This window comes from Bombina bombina, chromosome 11, assembly GCF_027579735.1.
Source record: "Bombina bombina isolate aBomBom1 chromosome 11, aBomBom1.pri, whole genome shotgun sequence".
Lineage (NCBI taxonomy): Eukaryota > Metazoa > Chordata > Amphibia > Anura > Bombinatoridae > Bombina > Bombina bombina.
This window is the reverse complement of record NC_069509.1, coordinates 192,621,682-192,633,059: the sequence shown is the minus strand read 5'-3', so window position 1 is coordinate 192,633,059 and position 11,378 is coordinate 192,621,682. Positions and strand designations below refer to the sequence as shown.

Genomic DNA, 11,378 nt, shown 5'->3' with positions numbered 1-11,378 from the left:
GTTCAGCCATAAGAGCATTTGTGAGTTCAGACAAGAAGGGCAAGTTCCTCCACACCAAACTCGTCAGAACATGTCTTTATAGACCTTGCTTTGTGCACAGGGGCACAGTCATGCGCAAACAGGAAAGGGCCTTACCTACACTGTGCCAAAAAGTTGGAAGCACTCATTTGTCTAAATTGTCTTTTGTATCCTGTAGCATTAACATGACTTACTGGAACTAAGGGGTCAAATCCAAACCCTGAAAAACAGCCCTCTACCAACTTTACAGTAGGCCCTCTGCATTCTATAGGTGGAGTTCTCCCGGCATTTGCCACGTCCAGATTCTTCTATCAGACTGCCAGATAGTGAGGCGTAATTCATCACTCCAGAGAACACATTTTCACTTCTGCATAGTCTGGTGTCGGAGAGTGTTACACCACTCTAGCCGATGCTTGTGCGTGTTAATGTGAGGCTTGTGTACAGCTGCTCAGCCATAGAAATGTCATGAAGCTCTAAACGCACAGGTCTTGTGCTGATGTTGCTTCCAAAGGCAGTTTAGAAATAATTTGTATGCTCTGCGGGATTCAGCACTCAGCAGTCCCACTCTGTGAGTTTGTGTGGTCAACTACTTTGTGGCTGGGCCGTTGTTGCTCCTAGATGCTTTCACTTCACAATAATAGCACTTACATTTCACCAGGGCCGATATATATATATATATATATATGCGCAACAGTAGATTGGCAAAAGTCTAATTTCGTACAGACATAGCGGCCGATTTATCAAGGGCAGAATGGCCCCTGTTCCTGCGCGAGCCTTCATGCTCGCGGGAAAGAGCAGTTATGAAGCGGCAGTCTTAAAACCGCTGCTCCATAACAGGTCCGTTGCCCCTGAGGCAGTGGTCTGCAATCCGCCCGATCATATATGTTCGGGTTGATTTGAAACCCCCTGATAGCAGCCGATTAGTCGCAAATCTGCAGGGGGCGGCATTGCACAATAAGTTGACCAGAAATGCTTGTGCAATGTTAAATGCTGTCTGTCGGACATGATACGCTACATCGTATAATGTCAGAGAGGCAATGATAAATCGGCCCCATAACCTCAAAAATGGAACAAGATGGTTAAAATTATTCATTTAAACAACTCTTTTTAAATGAAGGAACCAAATTACTGATCAATAGTGACTGTTACATTAACACATCATAATAAATAAAGGGGACCATTTAATAAGAGGACTTAGCTTTCAGTTTGGCTGAAATGGTCCAAACAGTAAACATCTGCCGAGTTTGATAACCATCAGGACATATTTATAGTGTCTGTAATCACATTATATATACAGTACAGAGCCAGTATTACAGAATGACACGAGTGCACATTAATTACAGTGTCACAAATCACATTATATATACAGGTAGCCCTCAGTTTACGCCGGGGTTAGGTTCCAGAAGGAATGGTTGTAAATCAAAACCGTTGTAAATTGAAACCCAGTTTATAATGTAAGTTAATGGGAAATGAGGGAGTTAGGTTTCAGGCTCCTCTCAAAATTGTCATAAGTAACACCTAATACATTATTTTTAAAGCTTTCAAATGAAGACTTTAAATGCTAAACAGCATTATAAACCTAATAAAATATCGTACAACACAGAATATATAATTAAGCTAAGTTAAATGAACAAAAACTGTTGCTAAACAGCATTATAAACCTAATAAAATAATCACACAACACAGAATATATAATTAATCTAAGTTAAATGAACAAAAACTGTTGCTAAACAGCATTATAAAGCTAATAAAATAATCACACAACACAGAATATATAATTAAACTAAGTTAAATTAACAAAAACATTTGCTAAACAGCATTATAAACCTAATAAAATAATCACACAACACAGACTTCACTTGCATTTTTCTGCAAAGAGTTCTTTCTATGCATTCCAATCTGGACTGATTTATAGACAGGAAGATCTTGTTCCATTGAAATCTACTCGATAGCTCAGCTCTGGTTAAACTGATTAATTTCAGCTTGCTTGGCTTTGCTGCAACACAAGCGGACAGCTCCACCTACTGGCTATTTTAATAAATGCACTGCTTCTCAATGCTTTTCAATAGCAGTCACATGACTGGAAAAAAAGGTTGTTATTCTGAAAGGGTGTAAATTGAACCGTTGTAAAACGAGGGCCACCTGTACAGAGACAGTATTACAGAATGACACGAGTGCACATTAATTACAGTGTCACAAATCACATTTACAGACTGTACATATTCCAAGTAAGGATAAAAATGCACATTAGTTATGCGGAACCTGTTGGGGCTCTACAGATAACTGGCGATAATAATAATAATAAACCATCTGGATAATGTCTGGACCACATCAGGTTGTGATACATAAGCAATGCACGTGTCATACTCACTGAGCTCATAGGTTTGTGTTAAAATATCCTTTTCATAGATTATGTCCGTTGGGGCAATTGGAGATTTTATGCCATCTTCATCCTCCTCATCCTCAAACTCTTCAACTCTCCTTTTGTATTCTTTGAGAAGATTCAGACATCGGATCTTGATGATTTGGCCTTTCAGAGATAAAAGTTGTAAACATAAGAAATGTGCCCCCAGTAGGTTTCCCTGTCAGCCCGGCACATTAAATGCCTCTCACATTATAAGACTCAAAACAGAACCGCACACAACCACAACATGAACCTTTTTTATTTTTGCGCGGTTCTGCCATCGGTTGCACCTCGTGTAATGGTAAGGACAAGACTTTCACAATCCCAGCACTGGAGAGGTAATGATAAAGGCGTTTAAACACTCGATCTGTCTCACCCTATGAACAAGAAAATAGTTTATTATAGATATTAAATTACTGTAAATTAATTTATAATAAAAAAAATGTTTATGCTTCAGCATTTGTGAGCACACAAATCTGTAGCGACTATGGAGGGCTATAGACACATTCTACTATTCTTCTCTTTGGGTTTCAGATTTCCCTTCTATTGCATTTTTTGACTAACAGCATAACTGATCGCACGTTTATCAAATATAAATAAACACACATGTAACTTCTCCAGTGACAAAATGTAAATGCTGTGACTGAGCACCAGGTCACAAGAATAAACAGCAGCATCAATATCATTTCTCATTCATATAAGACACAGCTTGATATTCCCTAACTGGCTTAGTAAGCTAAAAACATGTTTAATGCATTACAAGTGCAGTGGATTAGTAGGAACAGATATATTTACTCACCAGTTGTTCTTTAAGGCTTAGTAAGGTCTCCGTCTGGTTTACGCTGGCACTCAGTATGCCGCACAGCTTCTCAGACAGCAAGTCATATTTACTTCTCCTGAAACGTAAAGCAAGCAGGTGGTTTACCCAGTATTAGCTACAGGAATGACACCGCTGCTTGTATGGGGAGGCCTATGCTTCTGGATCCTTTTCCTATTTATTTTCACGTTAACACAAGCTATGAACATTGTGCCACATATCTGTCTCTAACTGGATTTATCAGAAAAAAACATATTTACAGTGGCTAAACATGTTGTGGATCAAAGCCCAGATTGGATGCTCCAAATAAGGCAAATGGTAGGTGGCGTTTGGCTATTAAAACATTAAATGCATTAAAAGGATGTTAATTTGTTTTAAAAAATGTTAAGACTTGACTGGGAGTTTTTCTATTGCAACACAACAAAAACGGTGTTATATTTACTGTGCCTTTAAATACTAAATAATTTTCTGACTTCTCATCTTTCCTAGTTTGTTTATGAGTTACAGTTTATATAAAAATAAATAGTACGACAGAATCATATGACACTCATACAGCCGATGATACAAGACTATTTGCTTTTATTGTACAACCTAAACTGCCCTCTTACCTGTCAGTGTGATAACGTTTCAGGAGCAGAAGTAATGAATGCTGCTGCAGTCCGTTAGGTAATCGTATAATGTGCGACTGCATTGTGATAAGTCCGTTCTTATCCAGTGCGCGGCGGAGATAATGCACTTTACCTGCATCCACTCTATAAAGATGTAAAAGTTCCATTACAATAGAAAGTTGCATGTTCTGCTGTGCTTTGGTAATAATGGGGGAGTGACAAGGGCTGCTTGTGTTGTTGGCATAAAGAGGTAGAGACAAAGGCTGGAGGTTAAACAAAAGAAGGCATTTCTAGATGTATTTATTTATCAGATTGTATAGCAAATAAACAAGACCGTATCCACTAACAGATAGTGACTAAAACATTAAACACATACTTGAATGAGCCCTGCAGATCTTTCTGAAGTTCCCCTTGCCCCCGGGAGCGTCCTACCCTCTCGAGAAGACAATAGGAATAATCTGGCAGCTCTATTTCGGGGTCACCTTCACACCCAATTAAAGCTCTGAGACGCATACCCTGCGATGCAACAATGACAAGTTTCCCCCTCCATCTGAAACAAGAAGAAACATAATTAAAGGGACACTAAACCCAATTTTTTTCTTTCGTGATTCAGATAGAGAAGCAATTTTAAGCAACTTTCTAATTTACTCCTATTATCAATTTTTCTTCGTTCTCTTGGTATCTTTATTTGAAAAAGAAGGCATCTAAGCTAAGGAGACGATTTTTGGTTTAATACCTTGGACAGCACTTGTTTATTGGTGAGCGCATTTAGCCACCTGTCAGCAAGCACAACCCAGGTTGTGACCCAAAAATGGGCCATCTTCTAAATTTACATTCTTGCTTTTCAAATAAAAATAGCAAGAGAATGAAGAAAAAATGGATAATAGGAGTAAATTAGAAAGTTGTTTAAAATTGCTGCTCTACCTGAATCATGAAAGAAAAAATTTGGGTTCAGTGTATCTGATGCATGCCCTTCTCAATATTCAGTTACTATTCAAAATTGTTCAGCACACGCTTGCTAACACAACAATGTATTTAGTGGTTGTCACTGCCTGATGTCATTATCAGCTCTGGGTATCATTATGAGAAGCTCATCACACACTGCAACAAATAATCACATCGTTTCTAAGAATTGAAGTAGATAGTTTCATTTCGGATAGTCTAATAGCCTGAGGAGTTGCTTGCCAAAACAAAGCATTTGGATAAATTCTAGAAATAAATCTTTTTAAGTTTGATCCGTCTGTATGAGGCAGAAAACATAAAAAAAAACTCTAAATATATTGGCTCAATAACGAAATTCAACTTTATAATTGTAGTTCAGTTACATTTTAACTAGAAGACTTTAGCAACACATTTATTTGCAGAAACATTTCCAGTAAAAACTATGAATATTTCAATGATAGCTTTTATTTTGCACAGTTGCATATGTACATATACTCCACAAACCAGCATTGAACACCCCTCAGTTCCCTAAGTAGCATCCAACAGTGAAGAATAGACACTTTTAAAGGGTCAAACTGTGATAAGGTGGCTACATATAACTCTGTCCCAAAATACATAAATATATTAGAAAAAAAAACAGGCTATGAAAAGAGGGCTCTGCAGGTCAGTATTATAATTTAGGGAAAAAAACCCATAGCATTACAAATTAATCATAAGTATTATGCAGTAAAAATATAAATCTACAAAAATAAGGATCACATTAAAGGGCCACTAAACCCAAAATCTTTCTTTCATGATTCAGATAGAGAATAGAAATTCAAACAACATTACAATTTACTTCCATAATTTATTTTGCTTCATTTTTTAGATATCCTTATTTGAAGAAAAAGCAATGCACATGGTGAGCCAATCACATGATGCTTCTATGTGCAGCAACCAATCAGCAGCTACTGAGCATATCTAGATATGATTTTCATCAAAGAATATCAAGAGAATAAAACAAATTAGATAATATAAGTAAATTAGAAAGATGTTTAAAATTGCATTCTCTTTCTAAATCTTAAAAGAAAAAATGTGGGTGGCATGTCACTTTAAGAAAACTGGAGAATGAAAGTAAATCCCAATACTCTCAAATAAAACTTGTTGCCGACTAAAAACAAAACTGAAGCACCGATATATGTAGCATCCTACGGTATCCAAAGATGACACCGCTGGGCTCCATTGTCAAGAACACAAATTTATTTAAATAAAAAAACAAAAAAACAAATGGAGTCAGTATAGACACAAGTTCCTGAGCGCCTTCTAACATTAGCAAAGGTAAATATCAAAGCTATTAGTAGCTATTCACCCTGATAGGATTAAACAGGCTTTGGGTTTCTGTTCGGCTGATTTTAAAGAGATCGGTCTGTATTGGCGAGTACTACTAGAGTGAGGCAAGATATACAGTTTGTTTTGGTTCTTTTAATAATTACTTTTTACATTTATTTAGTACAGACTGCAGCCTCACTGCACTAAACCCTAAGGTAGAAATGCACTCACCTCTTTACAGCATCTTCATAGGTGACGGCTTTAGTCCTTATATGTTCTGTAACAGAAACGCGTTCTTTAAAATACTGACAGGAACCTTGCAGGCCGTCTTTATTGTCGGATATAATGTGTACAGGGTATATATCTACAGTGCTGTCTTCATTGGTTATCAGCACTGTGGCTTCACAGTCATTGTCTTCATATCTGGGAAAGAAAACACTTTGTGAATATATACAGGTATGTGCAAACACATGCTGCATATATTGTGTAATATGAAAAAAAGGCTAGTTTAGATGAGCCAACACTTCAGTTTATATCAGCAGAATCTTAAATCGTGTCCACAGAGGCTGCTGAAAAGGTCTAAAAGCAAAACTGAAAATTAGTTTTCAGACCTTAGTGTCTTTACTAAAGATGAGTGAGCAAATAAAAGATTGCAGGTATAAGCAACATATCACACACAATAGATATAGTGGCCTATTGGGATGCAATGCGTGCTATAGGGATATAATACTTTGGGATATGAGTACTATTGGGATATAATGTGTACTGTTGAGATAGAATGTGTACTGTTGAGATATAATGTGTACTGTTGAGATATAATGTGTACTGTTGAGATATAATGTGTACTATTGGGATATAATGTGTACTGTTGAGATATAATGTGTACTTTTGGGATATAATGTGTACTGTTGAGATATAATGTGTACTATTGAGATATAATGTGTACTATTGGGATATAATGTGTACTATTGAGATATAATGTGTACTATTGAGATATAATGTGTACTGTTGAGATATAATGTGTACTTTTGGGATATAATGTGTACTATTGGGATATAATGTGTACTATTGGGATATAATGTGTACTATTGGGATATAATGTGTACTATTGGGATATAATGTGTACTATTGGGATATAATGTGTACTGTTGAGATATAATGTGTACTATTGGGATATAATGTGTACTATTGGGATATAATGTGTACTATTGAGATATAATGTGTACTGTTGAGATATAATGTGTACTTTTGGGATATAATGTGTACTGTTGAGATATAATGTGTACTGTTGAGATATAATGTGTACTGTTGGGATATAATGTGTACTATTGGGATATAATGTGTACTATTGGGATATAATGTGTACTATTGGGATATAATGTGTACTATTGAGATATAATGTGTACTATTGAGATATGTGTACTGTTGAGATATAATGTGTACTTTTGGGATATAATGTGTACTTTTGGGATATAATGTGTACTATTGGGATATAATGTGTACTATTGGGATATAATGTGTACTACTGGGATATAATCTTTGCATCCTTAGTATACAACAAACACTGCAGTCATTGTGAGCTGAAATAGTCTTGTTAGCTAATCAGGGTCTCACCGATCATTCAGAACTAAGGGAGGCCGCTCTTTAGGGAGCTGGAAGAACTCAAGCTCTGGGTTACCCGCTAGAGTCTGCCACAGATACCCCTTAGTAGCATCATCCAAAAGAAGAGGGAAGGGTGGTACACGGGTCTGCAGCCGAAGCCAGAAAGCATTTAATGTGATCCCATCTAGGCCCTCCAGAGCCACTTCCTCCAGCATGATTTCCAGCACGTCCATCTTCACAGATCAACCTGCAACACACCAGCATGTGAGAGTCAGTAGAGAGTAAACTGGAGCCCTGTGACAGGCATCATTGTAGTCATAAAGCAACAGACATAACGTCACCTGCCTCTCTCAGGGCACCTGTCACCCCGTCTCTCAGAGTTCCTGTTACACCCTCTCTCAGGGCACCTGTCACCCCGTCTCTCAGGGCTCCTGTCACCCCGTCTCTCAGGGCTCCTGTCACCCCGTCTCTCAGGGCTCCTGTCACCCCGTCTCTCAGGGCTCCTGTCACCCCGTCTCTCAGGGCTCCTGTCACCCCGTCTCTCAGGGCACCTGTCACCCCGTCTCTCAGGGCTCCTGTCACCCCGTCTCTCAGGGCACCTGTCACCCCGTCTCTCAGGGCACCTGTCACCCCGTCTCTCAGGGCACCTGTCACCCCGTCTCTCAGGGCTCCTGTCACCCCGTCTCTCAGGGCTCCTGTCACCCCGTCTCTCAGGGCTCCTGTCACTTCGTCTCTCAGGGCACCTGTCACCCCGTCTCTCAGGGCTCCTGTCACCCCGTCTCTCAGGGCTCCTGTCACCCCGTCTCTCAGGGCTCCTGTCACCCCGTCTCTCAGGGCTCCTGTCACCCCGTCTCTCAGGGCTCCTGTCACCCCGTCTCTCAGGGCTCCTGTCACCCCGTCTCTCAGGGCTCCTGTCACCCCGTCTCTCAGAGATCCTGTCACCCCGTCTCTCAGGGCTCCTGTCACCCCGTCTCTCAGGGCTCCTGTCACTTCGTCTCTCAGGGCACCTGTCACCCCGTCTCTCAGGGCACCTGTCACCCCGTCTCTCAGGGCACCTGTCACCCCGTCTCTCAGGGCACCTGTCACTCCGTCTCTCAGGGCACCTGTCACCCCGTCTCTCAGGGCTCCTGTCACCCCGTCTCTCAGGGCTCCTGTCACCCCGTCTCTCAGGGCACCTGTCACCCCGTCTCTCAGGGCTCCTGTTACACCCTCTCTCAGGGCTCCTGTCACCCCGTCTCTCAGGGCTCCTGTCACCCCGTCTCTCAGGGCTCCTGTTACACCCTCTCTCAGGGCATCTGTCACCCCGTCTCTCAGAGCTCCTGTCACCTTGTCTCTCAGGGCATCTGTCACCCCGTCTCTCAGGGCATCTGTCACCCCGTCTCTCAGAGCTCCTGTCACCCCGTCTCTCAGGGCACCTGTCACCCCGTCTCTCAGAGCTCCTGTCACCCCGTCTCTCAGGGCACCTGTCACTTCGTCTCTCAGGGCTCCTGTCACCCCGTCTCTCAGAGCTCCTGTCACCTTGTCTCTCAGAGCTCCTGTCACCCCGTCTCTCAGGGCATCTGTCACTCCGTCTCTCAGAGCTCCTGTCACCCCGTCTCTCAGAGCTCCTGTCACCCCGTCTCTCAGAGCTCCTGTCACCCCGTCTCTCAGGGCACCTGTCACTTCGTCTCTCAGAGCTCCTGTCACCCCATCTCTCAGAGCTCCTGTCACCCCGTCTCTCAGGGCACCTGTCACCCCGTCTCTCAGGGCACCTGTCACCCCGTCTCTCAGGGCACCTGTCACCCCGTCTCTCAGAGCTCCTGTCACCTTGTCTCTCAGGGCATCTGTCACCCCGTCTCTCAGGGCACCTGTCACCTTGTCTCTCAGGGCTCCTGTCACCCCGTCTCTCAGGGCTCCTGTCACCTTGTCTCTCAGAGCTCCTGTCACCCCGTCTCTCAGAGCTCCTGTCACCCCGTCTCTCAGAGCTCCTGTCACCCCGTCTCTCAGAGCTCCTGTCACCCCGTCTCTCAGGGCTCCCGTCACCTTGTCTCTCAGGGCATCTGTCACCCCGCCTCTCAGGGCACCTGTCACCCCGTCTCTCAGAGCTCCTGTCACCCCGTCTCTCAGAGCTCCTGTCACCTTGTCTCTCAGGGCATCTGTCACCCCGCCTCTCAGGGCACCTGTCACCCCGTCTCTCAGGGCTCCTGTCACTTCGTCTCTCAGGGCTCCTGTCACCCCGTCTCTCAGGGCTCCTGTCACCCCATCTCTCAGGGCTCCTGTCACCCCGTCTCTCAGGGCACCTGTCACCCCGTCTCTCAGGGCACCTGTCACCCCGTCTCTCAGGGCACCTGTCACCCCGTCTCTCAGGGCACCTGTCACCCCGTCTCTCAGGGCACCTGTCACCCCGTCTCTCAGGGCACCTGTCACCCCGTCTCTCAGGGCACCTGTCACCCCGTCTCTCAGGGCACCTGTCACCCCGTCTCTCAGGGCTCCTGTCACCCCGTCTCTCAGAGCTCCTGTCACCCCGTCTCTCAGGGCTCCTGTCACCCCGTCTCTCAGGGCTCCTGTCACCCCGTCTCTCAGGGCACCTGTCACCCCGTCTCTCAGGGCTCCTGTCACCCCGTCTCTCAGAGCTCCTGTCACCCCGTCTCTCAGGGCACCTGTCACTTCGTCTCTCAGGGCTCCTGTCACCCCGTCTCTCAGGGCTCCTGTCACCCCGTCTCTCAGGGCACCTGTCACCCCGTCTCTCAGAGCTCCTGTCACTTCGTCTCTCAGGGCACCTGTCACCCCGTCTCTCAGGGCACCTGTCACCCCGTCTCTCAGAGCTCCTGTCACTTCGTCTCTCAGGGCACCTGTCACCCCGTCTCTCAGGGCACCTGTCACCCCGTCTCTAAGGGCTCCTGTCACCCCGTCTCTCAGGGCACCTGTCACCCCGTCTCTAAGGGCACCTGTCACCCCGTCTCTCAGGGCTCCTGTCACTTCGTCTCTCAGGGCATCTGTCACCCCGTCTCTCAGGGCATCTGTCACCCCGTCTCTCAGGGCTCCTGTCACCCCGTCTCTCAGGGCTCCTGTCACCCCGTCTCTCAGGGCACCTGTCACCCCGTCTCTCAGGGCTCCTGTCACTTCGTCTCTCAGGGCACCTGTCACTTCGTCTCTCAGGGCATCTGTCACCCCGTCTCTCAGGGCTCCTGTCACCCCGTCTCTCAGGGCTCCTGTCACCCCGTCTCTCAGGGCACCTGTCACCCCGTCTCTCAGGGCTCCTGTCACCCCGTCTCTCAGGGCTCCTGTCACCCCGTCTCTCAGGGCACCTGTCACCCCGTCTCTCAGGGCATCTGTCACCCCGTCTCTCAGGGCATCTGTCACCCCGTCTCTCAGGGCTCCTGTCACCCCGTCTCTCAGGGCATCTGTCACCCCGTCTCTCAGGGCTCCTGTCACCCCGTCTCTCAGGGCTCCTGTCACCCCGTCTCTCAGGGCATCTGTCACCCCGTCTCTCAGGGCTCCTGTCACCCCGTCTCTCAGGGCTCCTGTCACCCCGTCTCTCAGGGCTCCTGTCACCCCGTCTCTCAGGGCTCCTGTCACCCCGTCTCTCAGGGCATCTGTCACCCCGTCTCTCAGGGCACCTGTCACCCCGTCTCTCAGGGCATCTGTCACCCCGTCTCTCAGGGCTACTGTCACCCCGTCTCTCAGGGCTCCTGTCACC

At 44.9% G+C, this 11,378-nt stretch overlaps 1 protein-coding gene across 4 annotated transcripts in view; it reads right to left on the bottom strand.

Moving 5' to 3' along the window:
* Window positions 1–11,378, bottom strand: part of GTF3C1 (general transcription factor IIIC subunit 1) — a 274,627-nt gene that overhangs the window by 262,698 nt on the left and 551 nt on the right. For all 4 annotated transcript variants that reach the window (XM_053694472.1, XM_053694474.1, XM_053694475.1 and 1 more), the window contains exons 2-8: window positions 7,712–7,946; window positions 6,329–6,520; window positions 4,224–4,397; window positions 3,848–3,991; window positions 3,222–3,318; window positions 2,676–2,799; window positions 2,390–2,548 (exon numbers count right to left, since the gene is read on the bottom strand). In XM_053694472.1, coding sequence (XP_053550447.1) covers window positions 2,390–2,548; window positions 2,676–2,799; window positions 3,222–3,318; window positions 3,848–3,991; window positions 4,224–4,397; window positions 6,329–6,520; window positions 7,712–7,932 — 1,111 coding nt within the window. In that variant the 5' untranslated portion in view covers window positions 7,933–7,946. The remainder of the gene's footprint in view (window positions 1–2,389; window positions 2,549–2,675; window positions 2,800–3,221; window positions 3,319–3,847; window positions 3,992–4,223; window positions 4,398–6,328; window positions 6,521–7,711; window positions 7,947–11,378) is intronic.